Consider the following 20,623-nt stretch of genomic DNA (forward strand, 5'->3'; position numbering starts at 1 on the left):
ATATAAACCAGGTTTTTTGGAGGAAGAATGTTCCCCTAACGTTAGAGGAACCTTCTCCAAACCATCCTGGATTAGTATAAGGTTTCCGAGAGGTTACCAGGATCGGAGGGGAATAATCTTGAAAATATTGTTCGGAGTTACCACACAATTCAAAAGAGCCTCAGATTATTTAAAGTACCTGTGAAGTGCATTGAAATAGCATTATTGGATGTATTGATGTAATTTCCACTGAAACAGGAAGTCAGGGCAGGATCGAGTGTCGTCCCCCCCCTTTTTAAATAGCCAATAGCATTTAGCTTACCTCACAGCCAGGAAATATATAACTCTTGGGGACTGGACACTTCAGATTCTAGAGAGCATTTGATAGGACAGAAAATCTGATGAGAAGCTAAAGTGCAGGATGATGTCATCAAAACTGTTGATCCATATTGGTTGTAGAGAGAAACACTGTACATCTTGAATGCATATATATTCTAGATGCTAATTTTTCTCATTGTTATGGAGCAAACTAGCTTATAGATAACCTTAAGGCTAACATATTCATACTAAAAGTCACAAAATGACAATTTCGATTTCATGGGGACTTTAAAAGTTATGGGAACGTTCTTTGAACCATAATATGCAGTTAAATTGTTAGATTTCCATAAAGACAGCTTTCATGGAAAATAAATGGGAACTACAAAATATCTGTATTTAGAACGTTTCGGAAACCAGTAACTGTTAACTGGGCAACACCTTTTCAAAATATCCCAATGAGGACTTCTAACCACAAATTTGACAACCTTGAGTATAATCTTTCTCCAAGAACAGGATTGGGCAAGACTGCTGTGAAAATCCCCCAGACCTCCGCTAGGGGTCAGTATGGACAAGTCGACATTTACCAGCTGCTATTAGTGGAGAGGTGGTGCTGCTTCCTGCCTTCTGAAACAGACAAACGGCGCAAGATGCTCAAAGGAAAAAAATCCACCTGCATTTGAATGCAAATTCCAGTCGGTTATTATGTAGCCGTTCTGCATTTGTAACAAAGTATGATCAGCTCCAGGATGTTTTAATGTGGTCGGTGTAACGGATGCAATATTGTACACAGTAACAGCAAGCAGTGATACAGCATCTTCAAAGAGGGCAGCATCTATCCGGCCATCAGGTGAGCTGAAACATGCATTTAAACGCCTCAGCATGATTATTGATGTCGGGTAATCATTAATCGACTATTTATTTTTTAAAATATGTATATATTTAAACAATATGCATTCGTTTAATCTATGTGATATTCCTGCATTTTTGTGTCCTTGTGTTTGACTATGGAACATGACGTCATTCGCTGAATGAGCTACCTACTGTTAGCAAGTAGCATCTTTTTTTTTTTTTCTCCATGCAATAAAAAAATTCTCATTCCTGGTTCTCATAATACGTTATTCAGTGACATAAAGATGATTTGCAAAGAAATTGCATCTGTCTATGACGACTAGTCTGCTTTAATACCCATTTACAAGGCTTTGCAGGCTGTAGAATACTGTAGCTCTTATTGGAGAAGCATACATGGCTCCATTTTCCTTCCAGTCAGATTGTTAGATGTCATGTCACTAAAATGTCAGCATTCAGACCTGCGTTTATAGCCTATTTTTAACTGTATTTTAAAAAACAAACAAACAAACAAAGAAACAAACAACAACAAAAAAAAAACACTTGTTTAAGGGCTGTTGTCATATTACCCTGCCATGTTATTTTTATCTGCTCATGTTGCTACATTCAGCCATGATATGCTGCCTAAAAAGTCGTTTGTTTTTCATCTTTAATACCTGTAAACCTTCAGCCTGTTATTTTGGATCTCAGACCAGATTTGCTGTGTCATGTGTCATACCGAAAGTATTTGTTGTGTCGTAAATACAGCTAATCTGAAATGATCAGGCCTAGCATTTTTATGCAAAAACACTAATTCACTTTCATTAAGCGCTTTATCCTGGTCAGGGTTGCGTTTGATACCAAGTCTTTCCCGGGAACACTGGGAAAGCGTGAGACGGGAATACACCCTGTTTGGTAAACCAGTTCATCACGGTGCACCATGCACACACATTCACACTTTGTGGGGGGTGGAGGGGGGGCAATTTATCGTAGCTAATCTATTTACTGGCATGTTTTTGGGAGGTGGGAGGAAACCAGAGAACCCTGAAAAAACCCCACGCAGACACATGGAGAAAACGTGAAACTCGGCACAGACAGTAACCCGAGCTTGAGATCAAACTCTGGCTCCTGGAGCTATGAGGAGACCGTGATACCTGCTACACCACTGTGCCACCAAATACAAACATAGATTTAAAATTACTTAATAAAAATTACTATTTGATACTTATAGGGCGCTTTGTATTAAGAAATAGCAGGGATTTACACTGGCAGTCGAAAGTATTTGAACACCTGGAGTTTCCTTTTTAAAGAAACAAGTTTAACACATTGTATTGCCACAGAATTAACAAAATGATACAGAATAATAACCTGAACCTATTGACTGGGACACAGAGTGTGTGCTTTATTAAAGGCAGCTGCACATGGAAGGTCAATTAAGTCTATAGATAAATAGACTCCTAGACAGCGCTAGTATTAACTGTAAAGCATAAATATTTGGTGAGCTACAAGTACCTAATTAGAGTGATAAATATTTGGACTTTTTCCTGCTTAGATTATATCTAGATTGAGCTAATAAATAAAGACACAAGGCCTAACATTTTTTCAAGAAGGATTGGGCTGCCACTGAAATGCTTTACAGATGAAAATGTTGCCCTCTGGGCAGCCACTACATCACACCAATGGGTCCTGAAGACAGTGTCGCTGGGGTAGAAAATTCAATCCTGCCATCACAACCCAACCTTTTTTGGGGTTCAAGGCCTCATCAAAATTCCTGCTCTGTTCCAAGAAGTTTGGGACGTTGGCATGACTCGAAGATTAGACGCAACAGCTCAGAGCAAGGAGTTCTACAGATTACTTCATCTGATTCTAGATTTGAGAGGGCTGAAGTGCTTATTAAAAGCAACTCTCATTCTAAATGTTATGGTTATCAGATGTTATTCATGCCCTGCAGCAACAAGTTCACCTAGTTCTGCCCAATGCTTTCTGAGGTTTGCCTTCCATTGACAGGCATGCCAGTTAAAAGTCTTACCTTATGCATGTGCATGGAAGCCCATCACCTCTGATGGCCAGATACTGTATATTAGGATACTGCTGCATTTGAATGTGCGGGACGTCTGGGACACGCCCACCCTCCTTGTATGCATTACAATGTTTCTTGGTGGAAAAGTTCCCTAGTACTGAAACAGTTCATCATTGTGTGATGCTAGATTCACTGGAAATGCCAGCCACCTTGTCACACCAAAGCAAGACAGATATTATTGCATGTCCCTATATACAGTACCATCATAGGAATGCTAGGAGTTGTTATGTGGGTTATCAGTCTGTGCATAAACCCTAAATACCCTAGGGTGGGAAAAAGGATGTGTCCTTGTTTCAATGAGAAGGATATCTGAATCATTTAAAAAAAAAAAAAAAAGGGATAGATTGGGATTGACAAATCCCATACAAAGAGGCCTTCATTTACTAAGTTTGAAAATTCATTCAAATGAGAAGCATCATGTGCTAGGCCCTTCTGTCTCTTCTGTTAACATTTCAGATCAAAATGGCTGACAAGAGTGACCTAAAAGCTGAGCTGGAGCGCAAGAAGCAGCGTCTAGCTCAAATCAGAGAGGAGAAGAAAAGAAAAGAGGAAGAGAAAAAGAAAAAGGAGGTAAGGACTGTGAAGACTAGTTACTAAATAATTCATAGTAGTTACTGAGTAATGTGCATTATGATGAGTAACTGAATAATAATCTGGATTTAAAGGGTTGATGTAGGATGCGACAAAGTTATCTTGGTTGTGTGCGAATCCGTATGTGTTCCTTCACAGTCGGAAATACAACAGAAGGCAGAAGCTGCTCCTGAGGACTCGGATTTGGACCGTAAGCGCAGAGAGACTGAGGCGCTGCTCCAGAGTATTGGAATCTCACCTGAGCCACCATTAGGTACACTGATCCCCACGAAAAACTCACTCAGCATTTAACTCGCTTCACAGAAAAGTCAAAGTCTCATCCATCCATCCATCCATCCATCCATCTTCAGTGACCCCTTTACCTGGTCAGGATTGCATCTCTGCAGAGGTTTACTTATTTTATTTCAGAGTAGGTATAGTGGGCGGGAACAGGATTTATTTATTTATTTATTTCAAACTGTAGGTTTGAGTCATGTTTTAATCTATTTATCTGAAACTTTTACCTATGTTTAAAATGTCTTCTACCTTTACTTTACATTAGGGCTATGGGATTCCGGTTCAGTTACGAGACGTTTTCTGTATTGACTTGTTTTGATTTGCTGCCATTTGTTCTTGGACTTTTCTTTTCGCATGCGCGAAGTTTGACAATAAGTAAGTCCTTCTAGAAAACATAGCCTAAGCACTGGGGCAATGCACAACTGATTCCATCTAGATGAAGTAAAAGCTTGGCCTTAATAGGATTTGATGGTTTTCAGTCTTGAGCTTGACTCACTTTCATTTGGACTGGAATTTGACTTTGCCTCGACCCCCTTAATACTCGGTCTTGACGTGATCTCGCTCATCCTGGTCTTGGACTTGACAATGGTTGTCTTAACTACAGCCCAAATTTACATGCATATTTATAAATGTCTGATCCGTAGGACACAAATGGTACCCCAATCTCTGAGGTTCCAGCTAAGTCTTTTAATAAATCAACAATGAAATAATAAAAAAATTGCTACAATAAATTCAGGCGGACGCATTTTAAATTGCGACACAAATTAAGTTTCCTCAGTGTGTTTTAACATATTTCAAGACATACTGTTATGGCAGTGTGCAGCAATATAACCACAGCTATTTTTGTCCACACTGTACAGCTCTAATTTATATCGTTTATTTTAATGGAAAAATACAGGCTTTAGAATTTGCAATAGATATTTGTGAATAGATAATTCAGTGCAGCTATAGAGCCACCTAGTGGAGAGATATGCTAATAACCAGAGTTTGTGATTGTTGCCATGCTGTGCGTACATCTGAATATGCATTTCTTGTAGGTTATTCCATAACTGGTTTAGGTATTATAAACAAACAGTGATGTCTTGTGATTATATCTGTTATGTAATTAACCTTTTATATTCTATGTGTTTTAGTCCCAGCACAAATGTCTCCATCAAAATCAATGAGCACACCGAGCGAGACGGGGAGTCAGGACTCAGTGGAAGGGTCCACTGTAGGCAGGTACGTCTCTCCCTTGCGTCTTTATCAACTTAAATATCCATATCACTTAATAACCCTTCATCTGCAAAAACATCATTATTTGCTTATTTAGTAATGTTATGCTATAACTACTACCTGAATACTCCTTTCTAACTCTTCATCTAGTTCATTATCACACCACAGTACAGAATAGTAGTTGTTTTACACAGCACTGATTTGTGTGATTGAGATATCAGTCTGCATGTCAAACAGAGAGAGATGTAAACCAGTCAGCTATAATGTTCCGTTTCCATCATAGCACCTTAACATTAACGAAGGATTCTTTCCGAAAGATTATCGCAACAGAAAGAAGGATATATTATTATTCAAGCTCGCTCTTTGTTTTTTTTTTTTTTTTTTTAACCAATTCCTCTGTTTCTCTGTCTTTTTGAATGGCATCAACAGATATAGGTAAGAACCAGTGTATGTGCTTTTTGAATGTGTGTCCTGTAGTTCCTAGTTTTGTTTCTGTCATCTGTAACTGTCCATTTGTAAGACTTCTTGAGTAGTCCCGAAAAGAACTTTTTCTTTTTAGATTTACTCAATGAAAATATCCCGGCAAAAAGCGTGTTTTATCATTCAACAGTTTACTAAGAAAGTAGATGCAGTGAAACGACTAGTAAATAGGTCATAAGCAGATTCACTTGAAAGTGGAACTAAATTAAACAGCCGAAAGGTTCCTGTGAGTTGGACGAGATGCACTAATACCATCTTTTAACCTACTCGTGATCATTGTGGTCATGTAGTTTGCCCACCAATCCGGGATCAATCTTATCATCAAGCCATACGCTAATCTATGTAATGAAGTTAAATGTATAATTTCCTTCCCTCTGTGGAGTAATTCAAGATGGCAGCTGAGTTTTGAGTCACTATGACTCTCTAAAAACACATCGTTTTTTTTCCTTTTTCTTAAGACAGTCTGGAGACACGGGCTCAACTTAGTAATCATACCGAATCATATAGGTATATGACTCCTATGGAATGGTATTTGTACCATATATTTGAATGATCTTTGGATTGGAATTTAGTCAATCAGAATTTTTATGATTTATTTCGAAATTGTACTGCACTGTGCAAAAGTTTCAAACCTTGACTTCAGCAGTTCCTCTTGCATGGTTAAATTGGAGCCTATTTTCTTAAGTACAAATTTTTTTTTTATTTTTTTATTTTTTTAATGATGTCTGCATTATCGAATCAATGGAAAAATATTTTATCGTTCCAAACATTACTTTTCCAACAAAAAATTGGAACGTAACAGAAAACTGTTTGTAAAGACAGCCAGATATTATGTAGCACCACTTTTTTTCAGACAAGAAACGTAACGAAGGCCGCTGGAGTTGGCCTGTAAAAAAGAAGCGAGTGCAACAGTCAGAGTGTTCCGAAGAACCGTGGTAGAGTTCCCAAGATGTTCTGTAAAACTTACCAGCTAGTTTCCTTATAAACACCAAATATTGACTGTGATTAGTTCATTAATGCTGACTGCTCTTTATTTATTTTTTTTTAATGCACAAATGGTTTAATTTCATTGTTTTCGAAGGCATCTTCGCGTTTCACAAAATTAACTTGTAAGTATAAAAGTTTAATTAAAACCATATAGAACATAAATGGAATTTCTGAAAACCATCAGATTTAGAAAGATTCAATTTCAGATTTTGGCGGTGTAATAAATTTTATATATGCAGTAGATTCAGATTTACTCAGACCGTGGAGTTCAATTCCATCCATGGTGTGCTCTTGCCTCAATGCCCAGTGTTCCCGAGAGAGGCTCTGGATCCACTGCGACCCCGACCTGTATAAAGTGGATTAGAGTAGTCAGTACACCGACGTGCATGTTTTTGGGAGGTACACTCAACAAATAACTTCATTACTCTGACTTAATTTAATTGAAGAAAGTTTTTACACACAATTTAATCTAGTTCATTCAAAATAAATCAGTTTAGTTGGGTCAACACAATTTAGTTGGTGTAGGTCAAATTAATTTACTCTAGTATGTTTAATTAGTTTTATTACATTTGTCAAACTAAATCTTCTTATGTTGGTCCAACTGAATCTTTTTTAAAATTAATTTACTAAGCTTTAATCAATTTTCTTATGCTTAAACAAGCAGTTTCATTCATTATGCACAATGTGTATAATGAACAAATAAGAACAGATCGTCAGTACCGATATTAGTATAGATCACTGAGTGCCATCGGCCTAAGCACAAGCGCCACTCTTCAGCACGATGGTAACCACAAAATTCAAAAACATGACAGAAACTTCTTCAAATGTCCAACATAACTTTCCCTTTACTGAAAAACACATGAAATAACACACTTAATCCCTAAATTTACTCTCCTAATGCAGTCCCTTGCAAAGCATGCTGGGAACTACAGATCCACTGGCCGGTTAGTTCTGTCAACAAAATGATTAGTGTAGTTTTAACACACATGAATTAAGTCAACATCGGTTTTTAAATATACAACCCTAATTCCAAAAAAGTTGTGACGGTGTGTAAAATGTAAATAAAAACATAACGCAATGATTTGCAAATCTCATAAACTCATATGTTATTCACAATAGAATATAGAAAACATATCAGTGCTGCATATATCTTCCAGCATTGATGGTGCTTTTCCAGATGTGCAAGCTGCCCATTCCATAGGCACTAATGCACCCCCGTAGACCATCCAGCTTTTTATCAGCGCTCAGTTCAAAAGCCTGTGTCTCTGATGGTACGGGGGTACATTAGTGCCTTTGGAATGGGCAGCTTGCACATCTGGAAAGGCAATATCAGTGCTGAAAGGTATATGCAGGTTTTACAGCAACATATACTTCCATCCAGATCTTTCCTTCTGAAAGACTGCCTCTCTAAGATACTCTTTTTACACCCAATCATGTTACTGTCCTGTTGCCAGTTAACCTAATTACATGCAAAAATGTTCCTCCAGCTGTTTCTTTTAGTAACACGTACTTTTCCAGCCTTTTGTTGTCCCCTTCACAACTTTTTTTTGTGATGTGTTACGGCCATCAAATTCAAAATGACCTTATTTTTATCTTAAAATGGTACATGTTCTCAGTTTAAACATTTTGATATGTTTTCTATGCTCTATTGTGAATAACAAGCGTTTATGAGATCGGCAAATCATTGCGTTCTGTTTTTATTGACATTTCACACAGCGTCCCGACTTTTTCGGAATTGGGGTTGTATTAGGTGGCTGGACCACGATGAAATTAGGTTGTGACAAAATGTTCAAAAATCATGTTACTTTAGCTCATTGTAATGAATTAAACTGAACAAGGGTTAGGGTTAGGGTGTAGGAGTAAGAGGAAGGAGCCAGAGGAACCCGTCATGGACAGGGTATGAACATGCAGAACTCCACACAGGCAGTAACCTGAGTTGAGGATCAAACCGGGAACCCTGGAGCTGTGAGCTGGCTGCACTACCTGCTGGTCCGTTGTGCTGCAACATATCGTTCAAATAAAGAATAAACCTTACATTCAAATCCAAATCCTTAAGGAACAAATATCATTCCATGTAATAGCATGCGAGGCAGAAATTCACTTAACAGTTTCACAGAGGATATCTAGAGTTTACTTTAAAGCAGAGATGCTTTAAACAGGACACAATCACTGAGGAAAAGGTGCTTTTGACAATTCAGCATAACACATTTGATCGCTGTTGCTTGAGTGTTTAAATAGTTAAGTGAATGAGTGGTGATAACGGAGCAGAGAGCATCCTGAAGTAACAAACATGAGGAAAATTCCCCTATAACAGCATGATGCTGAAAGACATTTTAGAGTTCTCTTCGGTTCTCTCAGTTCACTGAAGTGTCTCCCGGAGTTGTGTGGTAAAGCGAGGACTGATGTCGAGGGTGAACTTCTTGTACTGTATTCACCAGACAGGCCTGTAATTAAGCCTGCATGACACATGATGGCTGTGCTCAGCCCTGTCACTGCTCTCTGTAGGGATCCGGGTTGTGCTCAGCATCGCTACACTGCACTGGTGGATGGGAGCTTAAACCCATCTTTAGAGTACTTTGTGCTTCAGTAGAGGCCGAAACGGTGCGATCCACGGCCTCCTATGTAGCGGAGCAGTATGTTGAGTTGTCATGATGTGGACACAGTTGGATGTAAGCGCAAGCCTTTTATTCAAAACCAAACCGGCAGACGAAATCATAAACACGAGGCAGGCAGGGGTCAATCGATCAGGCGATCAGAGTAACACGGGGCGATCGAACTGAGAAACATGGACCAAAGCAGGAGTCAGCACTGGTAAAGTTAGTGATATTAATGCTCATGCACAGCAGAACTTCAGTATAGAGAGAGCATGTGAGAATAAAACAGGTAAGATGTGCAGGTGAAAGGGAATTGGATGTGAAGTTGTGGTGGCTCCCGGATTGGTGCTGGATTAGAATTTGACAGTAGCGTTAATTTCGATCTTGAAAATTATGATGAAAGACGTTCCTCGATGACGTTTTTTCCCCACGACTAAGACGAGACGATGAAGAGACGGCACCGACGTCATTGAGCGCTGACTCTGACTATATCAACATGCAGTATTGTTGGTGAATAAAGACAAGACTAAAATGTAGTTTTAAAAATAAAAAAACGTTACCAAAATCTCTCCTTATTTATCGCTTTATAAAAAAAAAAAAAGAGGAGACGAAATAGACTTGTTTTTTTTTTTTTTTTTTTTTTTAAAAATTCAATTCAAATACCCTGTGGTTTGGATGGCATGAGGAGCAGTTTCTTTTCCTGTGCTGTGCGTGGCATGTCAGGACTAAGCAAGCACACTGGGGAGTAGCTTTCCAACTAACGTTCGTTTTGGCTAGACTAGATTGACTGAAATCTTAATCAATAATGATCATATGGCTAAAAATATCTATCAGTGATATCATAAATATCACTGATATCTGAAATCATCATAAGCATCAGTTTTCACTGACTAAAACGAGACTAAATACTTACGTTTTACTTTGACTAAGATAAGAGTGAAACGCGACTAAAAGAAAACGGGGTAAGCTTGACTAAATATGATCAAGACTACAGGACTAAGACTTTGAAGACAAAATTGAAACATCGCTGACACCATTTGACACAAATGTTAAAAATGATCAGAAAGGTATAAATATAATTGTGATGAACAACATATTTGGCAAGGAATGGCTCATATATATGAGTTTCCCATTCTCATCCTCTCTTAGATCAGGTGATATTAATGTATGTATTAATATAAATCATATATAAGTGTAGAGATGAGAATAACCGATTTTGCGTGACGATGTGTTTGCTGTTTTTCGTAATCGGAATCGCTCACTGTATCTGTAAGAAAAAACAGAGCAGCTCTGTGTGTTTCCCCAAGGTGACACATGCCTGACGCCTGCTGTAGACTGCCTCAAACCTTGACTTCAGCGATTCCTCTTGCATGGTTAGACTGGAGCCATTTAAAATAACGTCGATTACAATCCAGTGTCATCCCGTAGTGCGTGTGTTTGACACTTCCTTTTGACTGGGCTTGTTGAAGTGAAGGAATAATCAGCATGCTCATGACTTGTACTGAAGGTTACTCAGAAGTTTAGAAGGTCAACACTCCCCTTTCACAACTTGTCCCCGTACAGGCTTTGTGTACTACAGGCATTGTCTAAAACGGTCTCAAGATGCCGAGAAATAAACAACAAAACCCTGCAACGGTTCAGTTTTATTTGTATAGCGCTTTCCCAATAGACCTTGTCACAAAGCAGTTTTACAGAGATCTGGATTTAGATTTAGATCCTTAATGAGCAAGCCAGAGGCGACAGTGGCGAGGAAAAACTGAGACGACATGAGCAAGAAACCTTAAGAAGAGCCAGACTGAAAAGGGAACCAATCTTCTTCTGGCAGGATCGCTAAACGCTAAATCTAGGTATTCTTTAGAAACCAGACTGGTGTTTTCCGGGTTCTAAAATGGTACCTCGGATGTTAACTTGCTGTTATATATTTCTCCCATGCGCTAGTGAAAGCTTCGCATTGCTACGAGATCAATCAGCTTTGCTTGCTAGCTAGCATCTGGCATCCTAGCTAGCATCATGCTTGCTGTCTAGCAAAGAAACCTAGAATAATAGAAGTCTTTGCTGATTATGTGAAATCTTTAAAACACAAACATCTAATAAGAGGAGAGATGGTTTTGGCAACATGCCATCAACACATTTCCATTTTCTTCCAGTCAAGTCCAGGTGTTTGAAAGCTGCTGCACTGTTCATGAATTTCTAGCTGTAAACTAGCACACTACTCTGTGTGTGTGTGTGTGTGTGTGTGTGTGTGTGTGTGTGTGTGTATAAAATAAAATAGTACTACAAATCCATATTTAATATATTATTTCAGAAATGTAGATAGCTCTCATGCCTGTATACCGCTGTTGTCGTACCTGAAACTTTGCATTCATTTATGTACTGTAAATAATATCTGTATATTACTTTATGTTCATCTTTCAAGAATGGCACAGAAGTGTGAAAGATGGCCGCCTCTCCATTTTGTCATTTTGTCTTTTGTCTCTTGTTTTGCCTAAAGACTCACTTTCTGCAAAAATCATATTCATGTACCATACCAGATGCCTGTAGATGTACATTATAATAACACTGTGTAGTTATCTTTCTTTTTACTCTCCAATCATGTTCCAGTTAATATATATGCTGTCTCTCACTGTACACGAAGACCTCTCTAAACGTTGATGGGGATTTTCTCCTTTAATTCCCATGTTCGGTGATGTGAGTGGTCCTGTTGTTTCTGTCAGAAGTCATTGTATGTCTATTCCACACCACAATTGTAATTTTATGAATCACAACTCCATAGTCAATTTCGTACATGATAACTTTATAGGCCAACGGTTCTAATGGAATATTTGTAGGGGTGTAGCCGGGTTAGACCAGACGAATCTATGGTGGGGTAATGCTAATCTGCATCCATATAAAATGGCATATCACAAATGAGACCGGTAATTCAAACCAGTCAAAACCAGTACATTTAACCATTTTAACCAAAAGTTCTTTCTGTCTGTCTGTCTTTCTGTCTTTCTGTTTGTCTTTCATTCTGTTTTTCTGTCTTACTTTCTGTCTTTCTGTTTGTCTTTCATTCTGTTTTTCTGTCTTACTTTCTGTCTTTCTGTCTGTCTTTCTTTCAGTCTTTTTTCTTTCTTTCTTTCTTTCTGTCTTTCTGTCTGTCTTTTTTTCTTTCTTTATTTCTTTCTGTTTGTCTTTCTTTCTATCTTTCTTTGTCCTTTTCTGTCTTTCTTTGTCTTTCTGTCTTTCTTTCTGTCTGACTGTCTGTCTTTCTGTCTGTCTTTCTCTCTTTCTTTCTGGTTTTCTATCTTTCTTTCTGTTTTTCTTTGTCTTTCTGTCTTTCTGTTTTTCTGTCTTTCTGTCTGTCTTTCTTTCGGTCTTTTTTCTTTCTTTCTTTATTTCTTTCTGTTTGTCTTTCTTTCTTTCTATCTTTCTTTATCTTTTTCTGTCTTTCTGTCTCTTTCTGTCTGTCTTTCTCTCTTTCTTTCTGGTTTTCTTTGTTTTTCTGTCTTTCTGTTTTTCTGTCAGTCTGTCTGTCTTTCTTTCTGTGTTTCTCTCTTTCTTTCTTTCTTTCTTTCTTTCTTTATTTGTTTGTTTGTTTATTAAAAACATTTTCAGCCACCGATATTCAGGGGTTTTTTTTTTGGCTGGAAAAAAAAGAAGGCAAAAACCCCAACTCATTTTTAAGATTAAACAGGCCTACAAGCAAGTGTCAAATATTAGATTCACAAATGATTTGAGTCTAAATGGTAATTAGAAAGTGATTAAATACGCTGCTTGCTCTGCTGGCCTGGCCAGTGCAGACACGTTCTAACAGTTTGAGAAGCAGCAGGTGAACAGTGAAAAATATTATCCATGTGGGACCATTTCAGGTTTCCATAACGGACATTAGACAAACGATTTGTAAAAGTGCTAAATTGAAAATTGTACAGTGTTTTTTTTTTATTTTTTATTTTGTTTTTTACTGTTTACCTTTGGGACTATACATCACTTTTATTCAGGATTAGCAGTTCTGGTGTTGTAGAATACAATCACAGTTGCAGATTTCCAAATTAGAGGATGGATTTGTGATTTAAAAAATAACAGTCTCATTGTGGATTTACCTAGGATTACTTTTCACAGGACAATAATTCCACAGTCCTGTGACCCCGAGTTTTCTGGACTTGCATGTGGTGCGACAGTGTGCCAACTGTGACAGTGTGTATTAGAAGTGAGGCTAATCGTGCACGTTCTCTCCTTCTTTGGTCCCTGCGTGGCGCCCCCTGCTGCTCGCTCCAGGACCCTGCAGTGGGACACTGACCCCTCTGTTCTCCAGCTGCAGGCTGATTCTGAGCTCGGGTATTTCCTCCCTCCTCTTTCTTTTTGCTGTTCCTTTCCCTTAATTATTTTCCCTCTGGCTCATTCTCTCACTTTGTCTCTCTTTCAATGCCCAATACAGTGTCTTTCAATCTTTCCCTGTCCGTCCTGTTATTTACCTTCCTTTGTCTGTCCTTTACTTGGCCCTCCCACTCTCATTCTCCTTCTTTTTAAGTTTGTCGGATTTAAATGCTTTCAGCTGGCTACTCTCCAGCTGTTTGCCAGGGGCTGTGTATGACATTGATTGATTTACCCTAACCAGTACAGGTGCAGAGAGCTTTTTCATTTTCATTCTTAAGCCCATGATTGAGATTTTCTGTCATATCTGTATAAATACAATATATTTACAAATCCCTCGAGCTAAATCTCAAAGCTAAAATGCAACCAAGATTTGTTATTTGTCTTACTAGATTTTATTTGTCTTTAATATTTAGCAGGGATGCATCAGTATCATTTTATTCAGGCTGAGTATGAATACATGTACTTGGTCTACATAGCGGCCATGAAAAGCACGCTCTTAAACTACTAGGCTAGTTCTTTATAATGTTAGCTACACTGTAAAACCCGATATAAGTTAATTTAACTCAAAAAAAAAAAAGATTGAAACTGATTACATTGGAAATTTTAAGTGACACTAACTCAAGTGTTTAAGTTAAAGAAACACTCTTTGTCACTTTTACTAGATAATTTAAGTGACACTAAATTAATTTTATAAGTTAAAGAAACATTCTTTATTAAGTAGCTTTTACTAGATGGTTTTAAGTGACACTAACTTATAAAATGAAGTTAAAGAAAGACTTGAAGTGCATTCATTACCAGTGACTGATAGTGAAGAACGATATACTGGGAATAAGCTGTTGTTTTCACACACCTAGTGTTTTTCTCACCAGCACTGGTTATTGACAAGTCCTGCTAGCAATGAAATGTTCATGCCGAGGTCTATGTTTAAGACCTCATGGCTTTGGCGTGAAGTACGCCTTGGCTTGAGAGCAATGTGTAGACAGCCTCTTCACTGCTCTACGTTCACGAATACCTTCCTGCGCGTGCAATGTACGGTATCTTACACTCATTTTTAATGACCAAACTCGCAAATACCGCTTTGTGCCCTTAGGTTAGCCGCCCTCGTGCACGCTATTCATGATACAGTTAATCAGGTTGCTTGTAGGAAGATGCTGCAACAGCTCCTCTTGATATTGTGCAATCTGCTTTGCTTGCCATCATTAAACACAAACTACTGTGTGTGTGTGTGTGTGTGTGTATAGAGATATATATATCGCTGTAATTTCATGTTGTCTGTTCATTAGGGTGACAGCGTACACTAGGCTTATGTGAAATAGTATCATGAGGTGTCAGATATTGGTATCAGGGATTTTTCATTAATAATAATACGAGTAGGAGTAAATGAGAGCAGTATCAGATGGATACCGAAGCCAATATCAGTAATGATGCATCCCTAGTATTTAGTTTTGAATATGAGCATGAGGTGTAAATGGATCCAACAGCAGATGTGTTTTATGTGTTCTTGCGGGTTTGTTTTTGCGTCTATGTCTGTTCCCAGGCGCAGGTTGCACAGATTGGGAGCGTCCAAGATAACCCAGGTGGATTTCTTGCCCAAAGAGGTGGTTTCCTACTCTAAAGAGACACAGACTCCTCTAGCAGCACATCAGTCGGAAGGTACTCACTGACAGTCTGCTAGCTACAACATATGCACCGCTGTTATTATTGGTCATAGCAGTACACCAGCCTGAGGATTATTAGTGGTTAAAACTTCACTATAGACTGTTTCACCCTGTCACTTATTCTTAAGCTACTGTATATCAGTAACCATTTGATTCCTTTGGATACACATGAAACATATCTTTATGTTAAAACAATCTTGTGTGGCCCCTTTTTTTTTAAAAAAAAAAAAGAAAGAAAGAAAACTGTATGCCCAGGGAAGTGCTTTGATTTTCATAACCGTCAGATGCGCTGTCATTTCGGCTGTCTGGTTTCATTGGGGAGCTCGAACCTAGATGGATTAAGATTCATTTGACCAGCAGTGGCCTCCATTTCCTGAGAGGAAAGCCAGGGGAATGACTCTTTGAAAAGAGATGCCTGCCCATCAGTGGCTCTGCCTGGAATACAGAACAGTAAGGGCATTGAGACGGCCGTTAAGTGGATGCAGACTGGGGTAATTTAAGATGTCTTCTATCATCAGAACATCACCTGAAATTGTGCCTGCCTCTCTGGGGAGGGCCACTGGTTTACTTCTACATCTTGCAGAGATCATCTCATGTACTGTATATCAGTGAAGGTGCTCTGTAACTTCAAGGCTGTTGTATTATAAGCACTAAATATAGTGTGTAGCAAAGTACCTTATCAAATCCACTTTGCCCTTTTTTAAAAAAAAAATTTGTTAGATTTTTTGTTTATACATAATTCCTAATAGTGAGTCTTATTAGTTTAGATGTGGTTCCTACTTTCTTCATTTAAATACATTATACAGAAGCTAGGATTTGGCCATCAATTTTGTAGTACTCTACTCTAATGCACTCCTACATTATTCTTAACATACACTTAAATTATACATCTGAAGCCAATCATATTTCAAGCATTATATTTCAATTATATTTTCAAATTTATGACCTTGTTATAACGAGGCACACATACGGCTCAACTAATTTGATTGCATCCTCCAGACTCGGGAGCCAGGCTTGGTATAAAACACAGATGGTTTAAAAAAAAGAGCAACTTAAACATCTCCATATGGATGGTACCCCTTAACAAGCTTTGGCTGAGGTTTTTTGTGTGTGTGTGTGTGTGTGTGTGTGTGGTTTTTTTTTTGTTTTTTTTTTGCATACCATTGTTGGTAGATATAATGCAAAAGCATGTAGTTTTGCTCTCGTGCTTTGCTCTCCCATTCCTTCTATACTATAATGGGCTAATCAGTGAGCAATGCACGTTAAACAGAAGTTTTGCCAAAACTAGTCCTGTCTCCCTTCCCTTAGACTCATCTCTTTCCTTTTTTCCTCATCATGCCTTTTGCACTGGATTCCGGACCATCTTGTCATGGCTCCTTGATCCCTGCGTTGGCAACAGCTGCTTGCCATGTGATTGGAGACTTCCTGTCATTATAATTGATGTGTTTTTATTCTTTCCACTTCCTTGAAGCCTGATCAGAATTAAAATTGCTGGTGGAATTTCCTGTCAAGGCGAGCCATTTATTCAGCAAGTGCAACTACTGACAAGCCTTTGATTGGCCGCTGCCATTAGCGATGCTCACGATCGGCGCAGTTTGTTTGTTTTTACCTCCTTCTATCTGCTTTGGTCTGGATGCAGTGTCAGCTGTGGCGTGGAGTCTGCCACCTGGCGAGAGCTACATGACTGTCAGCAGGTGACCCTGCCCCAGAAAAAAAGGAGAAGAAAGAGAGGGTGGCGTGAGAGAGAGAGAGAGAGAGAGAGAGAGAGAGAGAGAGAGAGTGGTTGATGCATCACTTCACCACCTGCTTGCACTCTGTTTGTTTAGGCCATTCAGGAAGTTTCTTTCACTCATTTTGAAACTAAACAGATCCTGTATATATCGGTCTGCAGCGGTTCCTCTTTTTCCAGCAAATTCCAGAGAAAGCCAGGTGCTAAAACACCCGGAGATGTTGAAGACTTTCAAATGTATTAATTACAACAATACCTACAGTGACAGTTGTGCAAAGCAGAGTCCGCTTTCCATTTGCCGAGCTCATCTGTACCGTTTGAAGATTTGCCAAGGGTAGTGTTGGGGATTAGCCAAGTTATATAGTGTTGAAATGTTGATTTCTACATAGCGTTTGGTCCTGTAACTCAGCAAATTGACCTTATAATTCATGGGAGATGCTTTATATTCCCTGCTTTCCTACTGTTATCTACAGTTGCATTTTTTTTTTTTTTCTTTCACTAGTAATAGCTTCTGTGGTTAAGCATAAAGGCCCGATGTCAAGAGTTTCCGCACAGTTTGTTAGATACACTCCACACCAGAGGTTTTTTTCCCCCAAACTTTTTCTTTCGGCTGGATCCGCATTCCAACAATTTTCAAGTGCGCCAAATTGTTTGCACGTGTAAGCGTTACTTGATTGGCCGGGAATTTGGTATGGTATGTTTTGATGGACACTTGTTGTTGTTTCTCATCAAGTTTGTTTTTTTTTGTTTACCTCCTAGTAGTATTACCATAGTTTAGCAGTGATCTGAACCGTGGCTTGCCTGGACGAGGATTGAGAACTTCGGTAAATCACAGTTCAGTTTATGCACTGGTCTACACCAAATGACATGGATCACCATAGTAAACTTAGTAAACGTAGTAAACGGACTGCGGTAGCTAGTACACAGTTACACATTTGCAGCAGTGCGACCGACCACAGAGAATGATGATGATGATGATACCAACTGTTTTATAGTCTCATTGAATGTGCAATTGTCAGATTTTAAGTGTCACTCCCTATTCTGTTGCTCCGCCCATTTCAGTTTGGATGTGTTTTTATTTCCGACAACGAAAATACCAACAGGGTGCAAAACTCTGATTATATTCAACCAAATGATCAGTATGCCTGCATTCTAACACTACGTTATGTAAATATTAGATGTCCTGTAGATGGTGGTGTCACTTTATGCTATCCTACTGATAAATGACTTTTTATTTCAAATCTTATATTATGCATATGTTCCTTGCAGAAAGGTAGAAAATAGGGGGAAAATATGTGTGTAGAAAATGTTATGGAACTTAAACTGTGCATTATAAATAAGAATGTTGGCATTATTAAGTGTAAGTTAACAATTACAGTACCTTTTCTCAAATGAAATACCAATCGATGACCAATCAAATGTCTATCAAAGCCCAGCCTGCCAAAACAAAGAACACCAACACATACGGACAATTAATTGTGTTATGAAGTGGTTGCAAAACAAAACAAAAAAAATACAAAAAGTCCTGAGAGTGTTCTTGGGGGGTATGACCTGTCTGAACTTTTGACTTGAACTAAGGCTGTTGCATCATTCAGTGTTTGCATGTGACTCTAATGATCTAATGCGATAATGTTTAATTTCCGCCTCATCGTTACTGTGTCGTTATGCATATGAGTAGTGTGAGCTGTGACTAGGTTCCTGTTTGCTGGTTGGTCAGAGATAAATCTCTGCTTAGTGTGCATTGTCTACAGTCAATCAGATTAGCCACCAGTCCCTGGTCGTTTAAACATTGCTTGAGCGCTTACTGCGCAATATGATTATTACGAAGAGCAGGCTTATCATCGTCGAAGCGTAGCGTATCCAGTACATTCAATCCAACAGAACAGTGCATCAAAAGATCACCCCCCACCCCCGCTGTGTTTGTGTAATGTTTCAAACTGTCTCACCGTACAGAAAATAGATGTGAATTTGTCATCTATAAATGAGGTGAGTCTCAAAATAAATGAGTAAAATTTATAAGGATTGCGATTTTATTATTATTTTTTTTTGTAACAGCCAATAATTATGCTTTTAAAAAATACCTGAGGTTTCCTTTAAAAATTTCCACATGGATTTTCTGGAGTCGTGTTCTTCAGAGTTAAGTAGCCATATCGGCAAAGCATGACTAAACCCAGTGGACCTTGGCGTTGTTGGCAAACCAGAACGCTGACATGGCATTACCAGACTCCCTGTTTGATTTCCATCAGATATCAGAGATACGTATCAGTTATTCTGCTGTAAAAATGACTCAAAAAAGAAACAGTTTCAGCTGAGCAAGGATGTGTCGAGGCTCGCTAAATCCGGCACCGGGTCAGGATGGAAAGTGGGCCGTTGTAGCTAGGTCTGGGTTTCCGAAACGAGTCTCACTTCGAGAGAACCCCTCAATGAGCCGTGCTGGAAACATGGCAGAGGAGCTGCTGTTCTGCATGCAGGGGGATGCCTGTTTTGATATCGCAGCTGTAATTACTGTTAGTGAACCGCACACGGCCCTTAGTCATAGTCTTACAGTTTTTGCATTTCCCCACCCTGGAATTCAGCGCAAATAAGGTTAAGGGTTCACATGGTCACGGAAGCCATTTCTTTCTTTTGTTAATCTCTCTGTGTGTGTGTGTGTGTGTGTGTGTGTGTGTGTGTGTGTGTGTGTGTGTGTGTGTGTGTGTGTGTGTGTATGTGTGTGTGTGTGTGTTTTCGGGCATATTTCTGGATCATTAGTTGTAAGGTCTCCACTGGGAGTATGTTTAATTCACAGACAGATTTTTTTTTTCCTCTGTACTTCTGTTTTAACTGGTGGTGGGCCTTAATGTTTCCTAATTGCCAGCAAACTGAGTTTGAACTAGTTAGTCTGTGAAGCATTATGGAACATTGACCGAGGGCACGTCACGCCTCATAATGAAGTAGTTAAGAAATGAAATAGCGAACTATGAAATGCAACTGGCCACACATCGATTTACTGAATTATTATTATTATTATTATTATTATTTTTTCGTTTACAAAGCATTCTTAAAAAAAAAAAAAAAAAAAGTCTAAATGGTTAATGATCAGACCGAAGCTAATTCTTATCCTCATAAGCATGTCTAAAAGATTCAAATCTCCACAGATTAAAATGTACCCACAAATGCAAGAATGCCACACTGAGCTCAAATTTGCCGAATCCAGGTGTTACAGGATGCTCATGCCCTTGCTCTTCTGCGTGACTGTCATGTAGGTTCCCTGCGTTCTCCATAGCCATCAGCGCCATATTGACCCTGGTTCTTGGTTTTCTGGGAGCGCAGCTGAGCCATGCACCCGGGTCACATATGGAAGTGTTTGCTGCTGCCGTGTTGTTTCAGCTCTCTCATGCGAGAGAAAAGCTTTGGGTGTCAGCGTTCACAAAACGAAAGGTTAACGCCAAAATTCCCCCTCTCATGCTCGCAGTCTGTTTCTCCTCCCAGAGCTCTGTCTGAGGGTGCATACTGAATAGAGTATAGAGTCATATTGAATTCAGATGCTGTTACA

At 38.9% G+C, this 20,623-nt stretch overlaps 1 protein-coding gene across 1 annotated transcript in view; it reads left to right on the plus strand.

The window, feature by feature from the left end:
* Nucleotides 1–630: 630 nt before the first annotated feature.
* The window catches only part of LOC128600355 (cytoplasmic dynein 1 intermediate chain 1), a 61,243-nt gene continuing 41,250 nt past the window's right edge, over nt 631–20,623 (plus strand). Inside the window, exons 1-6 of the mRNA XM_053612758.1 lie at nt 631–1,144; nt 3,659–3,772; nt 3,932–4,046; nt 5,203–5,290; nt 13,603–13,662; nt 15,239–15,354. Of these exons, the coding sequence (XP_053468733.1) occupies nt 3,665–3,772; nt 3,932–4,046; nt 5,203–5,290; nt 13,603–13,662; nt 15,239–15,354 (487 nt within the window). The 5' untranslated portion in view covers nt 631–1,144; nt 3,659–3,664. The remainder of the gene's footprint in view (nt 1,145–3,658; nt 3,773–3,931; nt 4,047–5,202; nt 5,291–13,602; nt 13,663–15,238; nt 15,355–20,623) is intronic.

The sequence above is a fragment of the Ictalurus furcatus genome, chromosome 24 (assembly GCF_023375685.1).
Source record: "Ictalurus furcatus strain D&B chromosome 24, Billie_1.0, whole genome shotgun sequence".
Lineage (NCBI taxonomy): Eukaryota > Metazoa > Chordata > Actinopteri > Siluriformes > Ictaluridae > Ictalurus > Ictalurus furcatus.